At 40.4% G+C, this 18,129-nt stretch overlaps 1 protein-coding gene across 5 annotated transcripts in view; it reads right to left on the reverse strand.

The window, feature by feature from the left end:
• The window catches only part of PLXNB2 (plexin B2), a 344,581-nt gene that overhangs the window by 35,323 nt on the left and 291,129 nt on the right, over window positions 1–18,129 (reverse strand). For 4 of the 5 annotated variants that reach the window (XM_050936012.1, XM_050936008.1, XM_050936009.1 and 1 more), the window contains 4 exons: window positions 17,798–17,906; window positions 6,073–6,209; window positions 4,859–5,029; window positions 1,199–1,334 (listed from right to left, as the gene is read on the reverse strand). In XM_050936012.1, the coding sequence (XP_050791969.1) occupies window positions 1,199–1,334; window positions 4,859–5,029; window positions 6,073–6,209; window positions 17,798–17,906 (553 nt within the window). The remainder of the gene's footprint in view (window positions 1–1,198; window positions 1,335–4,858; window positions 5,030–6,072; window positions 6,210–17,797; window positions 17,907–18,129) is intronic. The other variant, XM_050936011.1, reaches the window with a different exon arrangement.

Consider the following 18,129-nt stretch of genomic DNA (forward strand, 5'->3'; position numbering starts at 1 on the left):
GAACCCTCCCGAATCATTAACATAAATCACAACACAAAAAACAGAAGCTATCTTTATGACTTCCCACGATAGAATTTTCCCAGTCTCTCATCACAAATGTGATTGTACCACTCCTAGTACATTCTGGATACTACCATAATATAATGAAAAAATAACAAAGTGAACTAAAAAGGAAACAAACGGGTGACTGACCACATTTACAGTGCCTCCAAATAAGATGGTTTTTATGTATCTGAATAGCTAAAGGGGGACAAACACTTGAGAATACTGAACAAAGTTTTGCTAAGGAAAAGTTTTTAATAAGTTTAGTGTAGGCCTGATATAGTAGAACATCATCTGTTAGCCTACACTGTAGTGGTTGCCGTAAATAGACCAAGAAAGGTGGACAGTGTCTTAAGAGCACAAAAACCGTATAGATTCTTAAAAATTAAATTATGTATTTGAAATTAAAACAGAAAACAAACAGGAAAGCAAAGGTTAGTTTTGAAAATTTTCCCCAAGTTTTGAACCATGTCCCCATCGAAGAATTATGTTTAGCTTCTTCATCAGGTGATAAACTTTGGTCTTCCTCAGAAATATTGCAGTTATTTGTAGTGAAGGGGTCTGCTTAGCATCAGATGCTGGAGGGGTAGTTTTAAAATTCCACGTATAAGGATATGCACACACTACGGGAAGAATATAACTGGGAGGGCAAAAAAAAGTAGGAACTTCTTAGTTTTCAAACCCAAATTGAATGAGTTTGGATTTTGCAAAGCCAAGAGCAGGCGTAGTTTGGATTTGAGTCCAGAACTGTCCAAATATCTACAGCTCAGTAGGGAAGACAGAGAATAGAATAAATGATTCCACTTTGGACTTGCCAAAGAATTTCAGTTGCCCCATTCAAGGCTCAGTTCTACAACTCTTATTTACGTTGAATAGTACCTTACTGTTTGTCTCTTTGAAATCAAAGGGGCTTTTTCACATTGTAAGGTACTAATCAACGTAAGTAAGGATGGAAGAATTGGGCCCTTAGTTTGCAGCTGAAAAAGTACAAATATTGACAGGGTTTATGTACCTGAGGTTCTCTTTAAACCATTTGGCCCAATCCAAAACCCACTGACATCAGTGGACAGATTTCAATGGGGTTTGGGATCAGGCCCTGTTTAGACACCACACTGCTGATGAAGACAAACAAATACATACATATATACATACATACCACCTTTTTGGAGTCTAGACTTCGTATTTGCCTCTTCTTCCTTCTGGAAGGCCCATGAAGGTCAGCAGTTACAACTATGGAGAAACTCTGGATGATATCAAACCCAGTTCCTGTTACAGTAATATTTCTCCCTCCACTGAAAAAACAGACAAATCAAACATCAGTAAAGTTCTACAACCATACACTAGCTCCATCTACTTTTTTGTGCACAGCTTTGCATGCAGGTGCTTGTGTCATAAACAGATAGTCAAGGGTTAATGTCTCTTTTACCTGTAAAGGGTTAACAAACAGGGAACCAAAAAAACACCTGACCAGAGGACCAATTAAGAAACAAGATACTTTCAAATCTCGGTGGAGGGAAGCCTTTGGTTGTAGTTTTTGAGTTTTGCTTTGTTCTCTCTAGGCTCTGAGAGTGACCACACATACCTACAGGCTCTCTAATCTTCTGTTCCAATTTTGTAAGTACAAAAGTAGAAAGACAGTTTAGTCTTTTTAATTGTTTTTCTGTATTTGCAACTGTGTATCTGGCTGGTAGAGTTTTAATGTGTATTTGGGTGAAAGTATTTTAAATTATATTTCTGCTGGAGAAAGCCTTCTTACTATTGTCTATAAGCTAAAAAACCCTGTATATTTACCATCTTGATTATAGAGACAATTTTTATGTTTTTCCTTCTTTATTAAAGTTTTCCTCTTTTTTTTAGAATCTAACTGATCTTTTGTAAGACTCCAAGGAAGGGAGTCTGCACTCACCAGGGAATTGGTGGGAGAAAGGAAAGGGAGGAGGGAAAAAAACCTGCTCTCTGCGTTTATCTCTGCATCTCTCTCCGGGAAAGAAGGGAGGGGGAAGGTAACATTCCTCTTGGGGTGGGTCTCCTAGTGTACCCGGGGGGGGAAGAGCTGAGAGGAAGAAAGGAGGGGGAAGGGAAATGGTTTATTCCCCTTTGTTTTGAGACTCAAGGAATCTGGGTCTTGGTGGTCCCCAGGGAAGGGTTTGGGGGGGACCAGAGGGTATCAGGCCCTGGAATTCCTGACTGGTGGCAGCGCTACAGAATCTAAGCCGGTAATTAATCTTAGAGGACTTTAGGCTAGTACCCATATCCTGGACGCTAAGGTCCAGAGTTGGGAATTATACTATGACAGCTTGTACAATAGTTAGGTAGCAAATGTAAGAACTTCCAGTAAACCAAATATGGGTATAAAATTTTGAAGTGATACAGCTGTTCCAAACTCTCTATGGCCTTTTTGTGATTTTTATATTCACATTTTTAAACTATTTAAAATGGTTTCCCATGCCTTTATCACTCTTGAGGTGGGGAGGATGGAGGGGAGCACTACACAAACAAACACGGGAACCTAACATATGGTTGGTGGTTCCTATCACAATGGCTCAGTGCTTGGATGACATCAGCTCATGGATGAAGAATAGCTGGCAGAAAGAGAAGCTGAGCAAGACAGAGGTTATGCTGGTGGGCAGAGGAAAGCATTTTGAAGAATTTGTAACCATGGAGCATTCTTCTTTGGGTGAAGATACACACCCACAACTGGTCAATGCAGTCTGCAGTACTCTTGGATTCCTCACTGAGGCTAAGCTCTCACAGAGCAGCATCTGTGAGTAATGCTTTCCATCGTTTCCAGGTAGCTAGGAGACTCTGCCCTATCATGGCGGACAGTGATCTGGCCTCTGTTATTCATGCCTTCATGAACCCTTGGCTGGACTATAGCAAGGCAGTGTACCTGGGGATGAAGTACCTTTAGCACTTATCAAACTCTCACTTGTTCAGAAGGCTGCAGTGCATCTCTACAGTAATGCTGGCTACCTCAAGCACATCACACCTGTCCTCTGCTCCCTACCCTGGCTTCCCATAGAATCAAGTCAAAAGTCTTAGACCTCATCTTTAACGTGCTCCATTGCCTGGCACCAGGATATTTCAAAGACCCTCTAAAGCTCTGGGACAAAGACCATACTCATCAACTTTGCTCCTCTAGCTCAGTGGAACTCCCTAAAACAGAAGATAAAGCTTTCTAAGGGGCTGGTCTGAGACTGTGGAATGAACTCCACCAGGAATTAAGGATCACCACAAACCTCGTTGTCTTTCACTCCAAGTGCAAGATGCACTTCTTCGGCCTTACCTTCTCTGACATAAATACATAGCAACATGCATATTAAAAGAGCCCCTACCCAAACAGGACACTCCACTGCAAGCACATCTCCCCCAAGAGAGAGGATGAGAGCATAAACACATGACATATTAGTCATGTTGCTTACTGCATTCCTGGAAGGTGCTCTGATAGTGTGGTGATGAGTGTATTATAAGAACCTATATAGAAAGGAATAGAAGTCACATGGCACTGGCTCTCTTTGTTGCTTTCAGTTGACAGATACATTAACAAGTAAGAAAGGACTTAGTGTACATTTCCACCCACCAACGATCCCAATAATCATTACTGGGAGGGAAGGCGATCCACAAAATAATCTAATAGAATGAGTTCCACTTTATCAAAAGTTTTGAGATACCCTGGAGTGACTGACTATAAAGAGGGAAAAATGAGACGGATTACAAAGCTCTGTCAAATGTACCAAGTAAACAAAAAGAAAAATACATCTCTTGTCCCTCTAATCTCTTACATGGTAATAATCTTAAGTATTACTTTATTTTATATAAAAGGCTGTGTTCAAGGAGCCTGGTAAGTCACAGCTGATTTAACTTTTAAGATCCTGTTCAGGTCATCATCTAATGTTGGGTTTTTTGGTAGAAAGTGACAGCATTTGAGGTTGGGCTCATTCCCTCTGATCTCTCAGGATATGAAAATACTAAGCTGTCCTCTACTAAGTAGAAAGATTAAGATATTAGGAAGCTGAAGCCCATGAGTAAAGATTACAGTTTTTGTTCCCAGCCCCTGAAATGAGGAGTATTCTGGGAGGACTTCTATACAGGTACACTGTCAAATAGTTCAAGGTACGTTGGGATTTCCTGTTTGCTTTTATGTTTAGACTATTGGTATTTTTCTTTTCAGAAAGAACTGAATTCTCAGAGAGAAACCATCAGTCTGGCTATAGATTCAAAATACAAAACAAAACACATAACACATAAAAATGTTTAAAAACCTTGCTGAACTCCAGTTGTGCTTTTCCACCAGCTACTATTTGCCCTACTGGAACAAAGCCAGCAATTCATAATTTATTCTTTTTTATTTCCATCATACCAACTCTTAATAGCTGAGCAAGGCATGTTTCAGAAATGGATGGACTCAGACATTTTGACAGCTTTATGTTATCTGCAGGTGATCATTTCTGCTTAAATGGGAATAAGATTAATTTTAAAAAGCTAAGTAAAACTAGGGTAGATTGAGATGTATTTAAGGAGAATGTCAATCTATTTTCTTTTTTCTTTAAGAAATCTGCATTTTAAAATAAGTTAATTACTTTCCTTATTTCAAGCTTTAGCTTTGAAAAAGATATTATTAAGGTTTTGAGGTAAACAGAATATATTATTAAAATTTGCCGGCAATGGTTTGGGAAAAAATGTACAAGCTCATATATTTAAACTTTCTGCAGAGACACAGTATAGCGGCTTTCATTTAAATAGTTACACATGAAGAACTACTACACCCCCATAGCTATTAAGAATGAACATAGTTATAAAAGAAACATTTCATTACCTGCTGAAGCTATTTTTTGGAAAGAATTTAGTAACAGTAGGATTTTCGCTGTATGTAAACCATGGATGGCTTAATTGGTTCTTTGTGTTTCCGTGATCCACGGTTACCTGAACTTTTCCACCACTCTCATGTTGTCCTGTGATGCAAACTATTTGTTCACCAAAATCAGTGCTGGAAATTGGAGGAGAAAGAAAAGGGGAAACAAGGCTCAAATTACTAGCATTATTATTAATCATCATCTTTATTACAGTAGAGCCTAAGAGCTGACCAAGAATGGGGCCTCACTGTGCTAGGCATTGAACAAACGGTAGCAGACAGTCCCTGCCCCCAAAGAATTTACAATCTAAATAGACAAGTTCGATACGGGTGAAGGGGAAAGAGGCAGGGGAAACACAAGCCTAGTGAACAAAGTGATCGCTGCAAATATGATAGTTCCAAAGTTTTGTTTTTTTGGGTGGATCTAGTTAGAAGGGGATGAGCTACATGGAAAGAGGAAGGTAAGAATGGTGAGGAGGATGGGGCAGGGGAGAAGAGACTAAGAGGGATGGGGTGGAGTGACCCAACATGAAGAGATTGCGAGGAGGGGGATGGAGAGGGTTGGAGCCAATCAGTTGAGGGCAGAGAAAGTCCAGTCAAAACTGCAGAAAGTTTTCTGACTGTCTGAAGGTTCCTGCTCTGGCTGTTCTGTAGCTATTCCTACCTGCTGGATTCTCTGGCTGGTTCCTCACTGCAGTTTACCATCCTGGCCATCTGGCCGGGAACGGTGGGGGGCTGAGGGAAGGCTTTGTACTACTCTGTATTACAATCACAAAGTGACAAGTTTTAATAAGGACAAAGCTTCATTTAAAAAAAAAAAAAAAAAGACAAGCGCTTCCTTCCCTCTCCCCACCCCATCGCTTAATGCCTTCTTACAACTAATGACCTCATCCTCCCCCACCTGTCCCGTGATTGACAGAATAAATAGAACCAAAAACCTATCCAAAAATTAATGAACAACTTAATGTTCACAAACCATCACTCTATATTTGCACTGCTTCTGTGTTCTATCCCTTTCTCTCACTCTGTCTTATCCATTTAAAGATGGTAAACCATTTGGGGCAGGAACCTCCTCTCACAATAGATTTGCACAATGCCTAACACAGATGGGCTCTGATCTCAGTTGGTGCTAGCGGACTACAAGTCGTTATTATGAAAGTTAAGTGTTGCATACGTACATGTTGCAGGGCACATCACCGAGGAAAACTCTAACATCTTTCTGGGAACCAGTTTCCAGATGGTTCCCAGTGATTGTAAGGATGGTCCCACCAGCTCGGGGGCCTTCTGTTGGACTTATTCCTGTAGGATGAGGTTGCTGGAAGGAAGAAATGGCAACAAACTAATGAAACACATGGGGTTAAATTTTTTTACTTTACATAGGAGTCATTTATATTTCCAGTGATTACAGACTAAGTTTTCAACAATGACTTGTATTTTTGGATGCCTAACTTGAAACACCTAAATGGAGGCCAGATTTTTAGAAAGAGGAGTTTCTCTGAACAATCAGTCCCCATTAAGGGGTCTCAATTTGAGGCACTTTTGAAAAGGACAACATCAATATGGATGTGAAGAATAAAAAAACCCATGAGAATAACAGGGTTAGGAACTGATCTTCCATAAGAGATTATCCTTCATTAGAGAACAAGGTGATGAACAAGTAATGTGGATTTACTCACGTGCAAGATTTCACACTAGAGCATCCTCAGGCTTCCTCCAGATTTAAAGACCCTAACTGCAATTTGTAGACTGCCTGCTAATTAGCGGTCTTAAAATTTCCCCTTGGACTTCCTATTTTCATTTTTATTTCATGCTAAACTAGTTAAATAAACTGAAATAAAGAAAATATTTTCTCTCTGCACCTGCAGAAGAGGCTTCTGCTTTCAAAAGCTGGCTTAGAACTTCAACAAACCCTGGTTCCAAGCAATAAACCAGTGGACTTTCACAAGTTTAACAGTCTGACTTTCCTTAAAGCTTGCCAGCAAACATGTACTGCTTGATTTTTTTTTAAATTAATTTAAATGATTTTACTAGATTATAGTAGACCTGAAAAAGAATTCTGTGTAAACTCGAAAGCTTGTCTTTCTCACCAACAGAAGATGATCCAATAAAAGATATTACCTCATCCACCCTGTTTTACTTGGCCTAAGAACAGATTTAATTTGAAACCTGAAATTAACAAAGGTTTATTTTATTTGAACCTGTATTTAAATAAAAAAATAGAATTGAAATATAAAATTTGATCTTTTATTTAAAAAAAATCTATTTTTCTACCAACACTATAAACAGACAGACAAAACTTCATAAAAAAGCAACCACTTAAAAAATATTTTCAACACACTTCAGAATGTGAAACACAGACATCATCCTTTCTTGGGAGACAGAAGTTCTCTACTTTTGCCCTTGTGCCTCACAGTGCATTTGAAATATGGCATTATTCACATATACTGCTCACCTTGCTGTGCTTTATTGCTTCAAGTACTTATCAAAAGATATTTAGAGAAACCTTCTCCCCTCCCACACCTCTCCTCTGAGCAGAATGAACCACCACTGCTGGGAGGCAACTCAGTTCTCACTTTCTTCCATTCAGGCAGAGTTTCTCACACTGTACATAACTTGCATCATAATATTACATCATATTTTAGCTCAAAGCAAAATGAGACGTTTTGAAGGTCCTTACAAGTTGCTGGAATCAGGAAAAATAGATTCAGTTGACTTTGAATTTCTTGAATTTGTGGTTACTTCATGAATTTGTTCTAGTGCAGCACTGATTTTACAGAACCCCAAAGAATTGCCTGGGAGGTTTCTCTGACAATGAATGCAACCTAGTTCAATGCAATTCACAATTCAAATTATTAAAATTTTACTTTGATACTTGGGAGTACAGTAAATTTATAAAGTGTGTGCCCAGGGGTTCTTTTTTAGTAGTAATTGAGTGTTTGATTGCTTTCCTCTCACATGAAAAATTTGCATTAAAAAACCAAACCAAAAAACCAAACCTGGCATTTCTTTAGAATGTGGCTATATCAGAGCACGCAGCTGTAAAGACTGCACATAGAGACGTGACCTAAGATCATTTCTAAGACCTGGCCTACCACAAGAAAGTTGCATTGGTTTAACTTAAGGTGTGATTTTAAACCAATTTACTTAAACCTGCACAAAACCTCTGCATGGGCACTGTTATTTTGGTTTAAGAATGGCTTCTTTTATCTTACTTTAAATCTGTTCCTCATCAACCTAGCTAAACTGAAATGAGCCACTTAAACTCTTCAGCTGCAATAAGGAGTTTGGAATTTCTTAATTAAACCATATTAAAAATCACACTTCAAGTTAGACGGCTGCACTCTGATGCAGATACAATCCTTAGTTTCACAAAAGTTTAGCTCTATGAAGCTATGTTGTGTGGCTTTGAACTTGCATTAAGCAGAGCCATGTTCTGACTGGGCCTCTTAGTGTCATACCTACATTTATATCCACATAAAGCAGCGATATATCTAGATAAGTTAAATATCCAAGGAACTCAAGCATCAAATCCTTTCCTCAGCAGCAAGAAAAACAAATTTAGACAGAGATGAGATTAAAGTTTTTAACAAATTAACAAAATTAAACTGGAAGTGTCTCAACCTGAAAAGTGCTGCTAAGGACAGCAATTTCAGTGGGAAAATACACCGCAAAACTCTGAGACACATTGACAATAGGAGCTCAACACATTTTAACTTCACTTGGGAGAATTAAAAATTAATGGTACCTAAGAATCGCTGTTGGAGCTGCTGTAGGTGGCAGCAAAGGAGGAGACAACTTGGACAGAAGCTGCATTTTAATTGTTATTTTTCTAAAGCTCAAACTCATTTATGAACAGCTCCTCACAGGACTAATATAAAGACAGATAAAATGGAGAGGCTGAACATGAATACTCAGTACTAAACTATTAAAAAGAACGTTCTAAATACTATGAAACCTAAAAATATAAGTGCTTACCAGAGATGGCGTAACAGTGTGTACTGAACTGCGTATGTGAGATTCTTTGAGGTGATCTCTAATAAGTGGGCATTGCTTGTCCAGATTTCATTATACTAAACCAGGCAGGAAAATGGGTGCCTTGATTTTTCCTTGGTCTCCCCTCATACACTTTCTCCTTTAGGCATACGCAGATTTGAGATGTCCAGAGTAAATGATTGTTTTAAATTAAGTGGCTATTTAAAAAAATTTAATAACCACATTTATAGTAAAATGAAGGCACTTAAGGGTTTTTTTTTCTTGTTCCTTTAATATGTTTATGAGCGACTCAGGGAACAAAGCTGCCTCAGCATACCTGAGGTGTTTCTTAATGGACCAATAAAAAACACACCCTGGGGTGTCTTAATGATTTGATGAAAAGCACTTTTCAGAAATGCAATCACGTGGGCTGGTATAGTACAAGATCTTTTCAATCTCTTGCTGATTGTTGAGATGGTTTCAATATGTACTTTCAATATTAACTGTGCTAGCCTTGTTTGATAGCAACAAGCATCAAAATATCTGAAAAGAAGGCAGCCTGATACCATAGCTGATATCAAAATGAACTACCAACAGGGGGGAGAGGTTAGATACTTAGGAACTGCACAACACTTTCGCTTTGGGGATCTTGGCACACTTTACAAACATTGAGAGGGCTGGCTTATAAATAAAATAAAAAATAAATTAATGGAGATATCCTATTGCCTAGAACTGGAAGGGACCTTGAGAGGTCATTGATTCCAGCCCCCTGCCTTCACTAGCAGGACCAAGTACTGATTTTGCCCCAGATCCCTAAGTGGCCCCCTCAAGGACTGAACTCACAACCCTGGGTTTAGCAGAACAATGCTCAAACCACTGAGCTATCCCTCCCCCCTGTGTTGTGGTAATGCTGGTTCTATGTTCCCTTTAATTCCCAATTCCCACCCCACCCCCTTCCCAGGGTATCCATGTCTCATCCAAAATTTAAAGATGCGAACGGATTGATAATGGCTCACACTACTGCATGTGTGCCAAGCAGGTATTATCAATGCAGCCTACAAAAGGCATGTGGATGCAGAATCAGGAGTGGAACAAGCAATAGTCACAGTACACTCTCTCTCACATTAGCACTAGCATTTTCAAAGGTAGCCTAAACTTTACAAATGGCACTGGCCCGGAGATAAATCCACTGCATGGTTTAAGCTGGAGGCTCAGCTTGTCTCTATAGATCCACTATATTCTTGAGAGGAAGGTGAGTCTTCTCTCTTGGTGTAGGGCCATGCTGACAGAATGACAGACATGAGCACTTGTGGTTTATTCATAGATTGTTTCCAGCCTCTGCCTTGAAACTAGCACATAACTGGCTGGGTTGATTCTTTTGCTCTCTCTCTTTGTTTTCTAGATTTCTGTCATGTTCTCATATTCTTGTTCAGTTACCATATTTTTCATGCTGCCAGGCTGCTCTGGATAAGTAGTTAGTTAGGTACATCGAAACTGTAGCATGGCAGTTTTAGTAGCAAGCACTGAAGGTGTTCTGGGGCTTCTAGCAGTATTTTTTAAAAAAATGTTTAGCGGTTTAGGGCCATTTTCTACTCCAATAGTTTTCCATCCTTAAACATACGAACATAAAACTTTTCACATACGAAAAAGATTGCAAGACATTACGTTTCAATTTAAGTCTTTTTTTGCATTGGTGACTTGACCTTCTTGTCCCTTTTATATGAGCGCTACCCCAAGCCCCACCTCACTGGCATTGTATAGTAGCCTCTTCACAACATAGTATTTCAGGATTGGATACACGTGATGGCTGTGTCATGATGAAGTAACCATCACGCAACTTGGTCCAGTAGTTGCCTAAAGTGTTTTCACGCATGTGAGAGACTTGGAAGAAACTATCAGTTTGCATATCTTAATCATCTCTGAACTGATTTAATATCTGTAGATTGGGCATCCACTATATTGTTTTTATGTTTTCGGGGGCAGGTCTTAGAACTTGCGAGGTCAGCAAATTGATTGCTCTACCATACACAGGACATCATCTTTTATTGAATGTTAGGTTTACTTCCTCGGCTCTCTGTAGCAGATAGATGAGGTTGTGGTTGTGATCTACCACAGCTACTGCCATGTCGTTTCCATTTCTGTACACTAGAATGTCTTCAGCTATGATGCTGAGCCTGCAAAGATGTTAGTACATCTTACTGGCAGTGTCAATATTCATTTGCTGCAGGTTTGATTCTCAATGGCATTCTCAATCTCTATCTACCTGCTGGCGCCCAAAGTGTGGCCAGGTAGCTGTTTTTCTTATCCAGTAGCACTTGCCAATATCTGTCTTTGACATTAAGTACTGAGTATATTTTTGCTTTTTGCTAAATCAGGCAATATTTCTTCAATTGTAGGCATGTGGTTGTGAGCCCTTTTTAGTGCCCAGTTTAAATTGCTTGTATCAATACAAATACACAGCTCGCCTGGCTTCTCGGTGACCACCATGCTGTTTATCCAACTTGTGGGCTCTGTGACTAACAATGATGCCTTCTTTTTCCATTTGCTTTACTACTCCCATTTTTTCTTCTTTATGCAATGGGTACTCTGCATTGGCTTAACTGTTTTATCTATTTCTAGGTATAACATTCCTTGAACAACTGGGATGTCTTCAGACAACCTCATGGTAAACTTTCAGCAGTTTTGTTGCAGGGATGCCACAGTACATTGTCTACTCTGGGTATGTACGGTTGCTTGCGTGTTTATTGGTTGAATTATTTGTTCCAAGTTTAGTGTCACTATGTTAATTAATTTGCTCGTTTTAGTTGAAAGTAGTAGCTGCTATGTTCTTTGTATTGCCTGAAATTTCAGCTTATATACTTTTCTTTGGTATTCTGCTTGTGATTTGCATTTCCTAGAGGTATTATGACCATGCAATCGTATAATACACCACAGAAGTTTGGAAGGAGTGGTTCAGACTAGTGCAATCCAAAGAACCAAGAATATACCAGTCAGTACTGTGACAGTTTGGAGGCAGTAACTCAAGTAGTTTACTCTTCCCAGAGCAGATGCTCTCATTCAAGGCTAGCTTGAATGGAGTGACTTGAACATAGTAATTGCAGCAAACTGTTGCAGTGAAAACAAGCCCACAGAGTACACTCGTACCTAGGAATTCCTCAGCCGGGCATCATTTTATCTTTTTGCTCTCTCACCCTGGAGAGTCCTTGCCTCTTGAACCAAGAAGCAGGGGGACAGCCCTCCCTCAAATCAAAGGGAAAAAACGAGAGAGAGAGAAGGAGCACATCCGCAGGAGCAGGGAAGGTTGTGCTCCTTGCACTCCCCTCTTACTTTATCCCCTGGCTACATTTTCTAGTGGATGCTGGTGAAGTGGCATTCTGACCCCAAAGAAGCTGACTACTAGTGGTGTTCCAGGCCAGAGAACAACCAGGGTGTTGTAATGAAGCATATGAAGCAGCTGAGAGAGAGAGAGAGAGACTGGTGGTTATGAATAATGGAGTGGATGAAAACATTACAAGTCCCATAAACACCCTGCTAAAATGGCAGTGTGATGGCTAAAAGCTCCCTGAATATCTGCTTTGCTCTTGATTGGGCAAGTGAAGAAAGAGCCTCAAGTACAAGGAAAAATATCTGAGGAAGATGACAACTTTGAATAGTGTTGAGGTGCAGGGGCTTTGGGGATTAAGCTCACTAGCCATGTTAGTGTTCGTTCTCTCTCACATACACACACAAATTTGGCTCTAACTTGGCCTCTCCCTCCCCCATTTCAGTGACTTGGCAAGCCAACGAGCTCATTTTGTAAAGGAAAAGAGTCTGTGTGGTTTGTACTAATGTAAAGGTTAACAGCTTCTAAGTTTCCTTTTAAGTATTCTCTATAGTGCATCAGATGGCTAAATAAATGTGTTACAAAAGCAATTTTGCAAGCTTTTGTCTATAGCGCTATTATCTTTCATTTTTACTTTAAGGACTATGCCGTTATTTGCCTTACATAGAGAAAAGCTGTACTTAAGATGCCTGACCCAGAACTTGACATTGGAGATCACCAAAACTAGGTGTAAAATGCTTTTGCATTGGTGACTATCCTTCTATCCTCAACCATTTCAGCCCCATAGTCTTCCAGACATGCAGGCCAGGACTCAAGATCTAACCCCAATAGGAGCCTTTATTTTGAGAAGGACTAATGTTGTTTGTATATAATTAGCAAACTTCACTCACGTACAGATGAAAGGTACGACTTCTAGGATAATTCTTCGCGACTGTGGAATGATGAATTTGCGAAGAATTAATGTTCTGCGAAGAAATTTCATTCTTCCCCACAGAATTGGTGCTTTAGAGCTTCTGGCCACCACTAAGGGCTGCTGGACACAGCCAGGCCGAGCTCTCCAGCTCACAAATACGGGACATTGCCCAGGGGGCAAGGGGGGTGGGGGAAAGAAAATTGGAGGGTTCCCTGCACGTCCTGAAGGAAGGAGGTGGCATGCATGAAACTCCATACAAGCCCGGGACGCAGCATCAGACTGTTTCTTTCTCTGGATCCCTGGGCTCTGGGGGGTAGAGGGTGTGGGTGTCTGAGGCTGGAGGGACAGAATTTTCCCCGAAGATGCACCCAGCTGGCATGTGAGACACACCCAGACTGAGCTGCCCAACAAAAACGTAACAGAGAAACAGGAACTGGGCTGCTGTAGGTGGTTTCTTTAACTCTCTGCTCCTTGGAGGAATCATTTTTGTTGTCTGTATTGTTAATAACATACTTGCTGACAGGTATTATGAAATAAATTACCAAAATAATTGAAACTGGTATGATTATATTGTGTTATTTTGACAAAATATGCAGAATTTTAAAATATTGTGTGAAGAATATTTAATTGTTTGGCACAGAATTCCCCCAGGAGTAGTACTCTTAGTCGCTTTGTAGTTTGATATTGTGACTCACTGCCATAGTAACAAGCAACCAGTCAGATAAAGTGAAAGAAAACTGGTTTGGCTTTTGGCTGTTCAGGTGCTGCTATTTCATTTGGTACAGACGTCTAGAGCTCTTCCAGATGTTTGGCATGAAACACTGAGAAATTAGTAGCAGCATTTTATTCCCATTGTACCAGGAATGGCTATGTTAAAACCGATGAAAGAATGTTCTAGTCACTGTTAACTTATGGCCTGATTCTGTTTACATGGAAGTCAATGGCAAAAGGACCAGTGACTTCAGTGGACCAGGACTCCTAATAGTTAGTTTCAAGTGGAAAGGTTGGTAGTGATTTACAAGACATGGAAGGAATTTTACTGCCCCTAGTCGCATATGAAAGGATGCTGTAAAAGGGGAGGACAGACTAGAAACATTAGACAACATGCAAGCCTTTATGTACAAGGGACTGCTGCAGAGAGGAACTGAACTGGTCTGTGTTATCTTTTATTTTATTTAATGCTACGCTTATGTTCTTGTGTAACCATAACATTTTTTAAAATTGTCACTGAATGTTTAACTTTAATCTATTTGATATGCTAGGGGTGCTCTAAATGGATTACGGACACACATTACCATCTTTCCCAGTAGGAGAACAGCAGGTTAACGTATCCAAGAAAGAAACAAAACAGTAGAAATACACAGCAGAAATTGTATTTATTTTAAAAGAGGAATTTTTTCCCACATGAAGAAATACTGAATAAGTTGGATACTTTTAAAACAAAACAAATGTCTTCTTTCTACTAAAAAAAAAGTCTGATGAGCATTCTTGTAGAGTACCTACCCACAAATGAACAAATAAGATCCCAAACCGTGCCAAAACAGAAGCTTTTAAGACCACAAACAGACTAGATTGTCTCTTTTGATCTTCTGTTGCCATGCCAGAAGGGACCATTCCACACTTGCAGACGTGTGCAAGTATGTGTGACACTTATATACTAATTTTATTCCTGCTGTCAGAAGTGGTTTCTGTTTCCTCATGGAAAGATAGGAAGACAAGCCAAACAAGAGGTCGGCCTCTTAGCTTAAGGCACACAGCATTAACCTTTCAGATTTGGTGCTACTTGACATTGTTGCACATTTTGTAAGTAGAGACATACATGGTGGAGATACGAAGCCCCAAAGTATTATCTCTTTTCCCATATTCAGACTTGTTCTTTTCCAGCAACAGCTTGCTCAACTCTATCATACTTAAAAAAAACCCTAATCCCATAGGCCCAAACAGGCATATAGACTGGGACAAAATCTCTCTTGAATTTTCAGACACACTGCTTGGCTAACGTACTCAATGCTTTTTTTTGCCTCTGTCTTCACAAACAAGGTCAGTTCCCAGACTGCTGCACTGGGCAGCACAGCATGGGGAGGAGTTGACCAGCCTTCTGTGGAGAAAGAAGTGGTTTGGGACTATTTAGAAAAGCTGGATAAGCACAAATCCATGGGGCCAGATGCGCTGCATCTGAGGGTGCTAAAGGAGTTAGAGGATGTGATTGCAGAGCCATTGGCCATTATCTTTGAAACTCATGGTGATTGGGGGAGGTCCCGGATGACCGGAAAAAGGCTAATGTAGTGCACATCTTTAAAAAAGGGAAGGAGGAGGATCCGGGGAACTACAGGCCAGACAGCCTCACCTCGGTCCCTGGAAAAATCATGGAGCAGATCCTCATAGAATCAACTCTGAAGCACTTAGAGGAGAGGAAAGTTATTCGGAACAGTCAGCATGGATTCACTCAGGGCAAGTCATGCCTGACTAACCTAATTGCCTTCTATGATGAGATAACTGGCTCTGTGGATGAGGGGAAAGCAGTGGAGGTGTTATTCCTTGACTTTAGCAAAGCTTTTGATACGGTCTCCCACAGTATTCTTGCTGGCAAGTTAAAGTAGTATGGGCTGGATGAATGGACTATATGGTGGATAGAAAGCTGTCTAGATCATCGGGCTCAACGGGTAGTTATCAACGGCTCCATGTCTAGTTGGCAGCCGGTATCAAGCAGAGTGCCCCAAGGGTCGGTCCTGAGGCTGGTTTTGTTCAATAACTTCATTAATGATCTGAAGGATGGCGTGGACTGCACTCTCATCAAGTTTGCAGATGACACTAAACTGGGAGGAGTGGTAGATATGCTGGAGGGTAGGGATAGGATACAGAGGGACCTAGACAAATTAGAGGATTGGGCCAAAAGAAACCTGATGAGGTTCAACAAGGACAAGTGCAGCATCCTGTGCTTAGGATGGAAGAATCCCAGGCACTGCTACAGACTAGGGACCGAGTGGCTAGGCAGCAATTCTGCAGAAAAAGACCTAGGGGTTACAGTGGATGAGAAGCTGGATACGAGTCAACAGTGTGCCCTTGTTGCCAAGAAGGCTAATGGTATTTTGGGCTGTATAAGTAGGGGCAATGCCAGCAGATCATTCCCCTCTATTCAACATTGGTGAGGCCTCATTTGGAGTACTGTGTCCAGTTTTGGGCCCCACACTACAAGAAGGATGTGGAAAAATTGGAAAGAGTCCAGCGGAGGACAAGAAAAATGATTAGGGGGCTGGGGCACATGATTTATGAGGGGAGGCTGAGGGAACTGGGATTGTTTAGTCTGCAGAAGAGAAGAATGAGGGGGGATTTGATAGCTGCTTTCAACTACCTGAAAGTTGAGGATGGATGTAGACTGTTCTCAGTGGTACCTAATGACAGAACAAGGAGTAATGGTCTCAAGTTGCAGTGCAGAAGGTTTAGGAAAAACTTTTTTACTAGGAGGGTGGTGGAGCACTGGAATGGGTTACTTAGGCAGGTGGTGGAATCTCCTTCCTGAGAGGTTTTTAAGGCCAGGCTTGACAAAGCCCTGGCTGCGATGATTTAGTTGGGGAGTGGTCCTGCTTTGAGCAGGAGGTTGGAGTAGATGACCTCCTGAGGTCGTTCCAACCCTGATATTCTTTGATTCTATGATTCTAGAAAAAACAGATCTATGATTAGCAAGAGGAGGAGCTGTGCTGGAAATAGTGAGTTGACTTGCCTTCTCTCTACAAGGACCCTACCCTGCTCCACTGGCTGCCATTCTAGACTTGCCCCACCTTTCACTGCTGGGTCCCACTTCTTCCCTCACATTTGTTGTTCTGGGGTTCTTAAGACTTAATAGCATGGAAGTTAAAACTGCATGGGGGGAGAGGGGGAAGGACAGGAGTAAAACACAACCCTCACATGCTGTGTTTTATAGGCTTTACTTTTAACCTATCAAATCTGATAATGGGATTATTTAAACCTCTCCCTTATAACAGATCCATATCATCTTCTAGTGACCACACATATACAACTAAAGCCATTAGAATCTACAACACAGGCTACTACAGCCCTAGGCTGCAACAACTACAACTAGGCACCACACTGGGGCACAGCAATTAAGATGCAGTTGAGGACTTTCCTTCAGTATAGTGACAATCAAAGCAAATCACATGTGTAATGTGCTGCACCCCATGCTGTCTGTGGCACTGCTTATTTCTGAGCACGCCGTGCTTTTGAACAAAACAATCTGTTGAAATATATTAAATTAAAATGTGCAGCAACATTACTTTTTCTTCAGTGGCTACACATTAATTGTCATGATTAATAATACTGGGTAATCTAAACAAACTGATGAAAAAAACTAGTGCAAATACCATGTCTAAAGAAGACCTAATTTTTCAATGTTGAGTTTTTTGTTCGGCAGTGACACAGTACCTAGGTTCATTACGGATGCTTTTTCTCTACCATAGTTTTTGTCATTTGAACTGTAGACAGCATTGCCCTATTTCAAGGCTCTGTATCTGCTGTTCAGAGTGATCTTCATTGCTTCTACCGTATATTAAAACCTTCGAGTGTGTTTTCCAACACACTTTATTTCAGAAACAGAAATATTGGTCTCTGCTCATTCAAGTCTACAAAATACAATCACTTCGGTTTGTCCCAATGGTAAAAAACAAGAAACACATAGAACACTATAGAACATACTTACTTGGTATGTAAATTGTACTTCACTTGTTGAGCTACCTCGTTTTCCATTTATATCAACTTCAATTTTACCTTGTGAGGGCACTGAGACGTTTCCAACTTGACACACAATCCTAATCAGAAATAATGCAAGTGTACCAGTAAGTTTATAATTTTCTCCATTTCATCTGTTGAAAAAAGTGGATCTTAATGCACACATAAGGCATCACTCTGACAGCATTAGACTCTGAGGTCTTTATTTAGCTACCATATGGAGCACAAGCAGAAGTACAAGCTTCCTCACCATATCTCACTGTACCTCAACCTTGTCATGAAAAGACCATCCCCTAAAAGTGA

Source organism: Gopherus flavomarginatus, chromosome 1 (genome assembly GCF_025201925.1).
Source record: "Gopherus flavomarginatus isolate rGopFla2 chromosome 1, rGopFla2.mat.asm, whole genome shotgun sequence".
NCBI classification, from domain to species: Eukaryota; Metazoa; Chordata; order Testudines; family Testudinidae; genus Gopherus; species Gopherus flavomarginatus.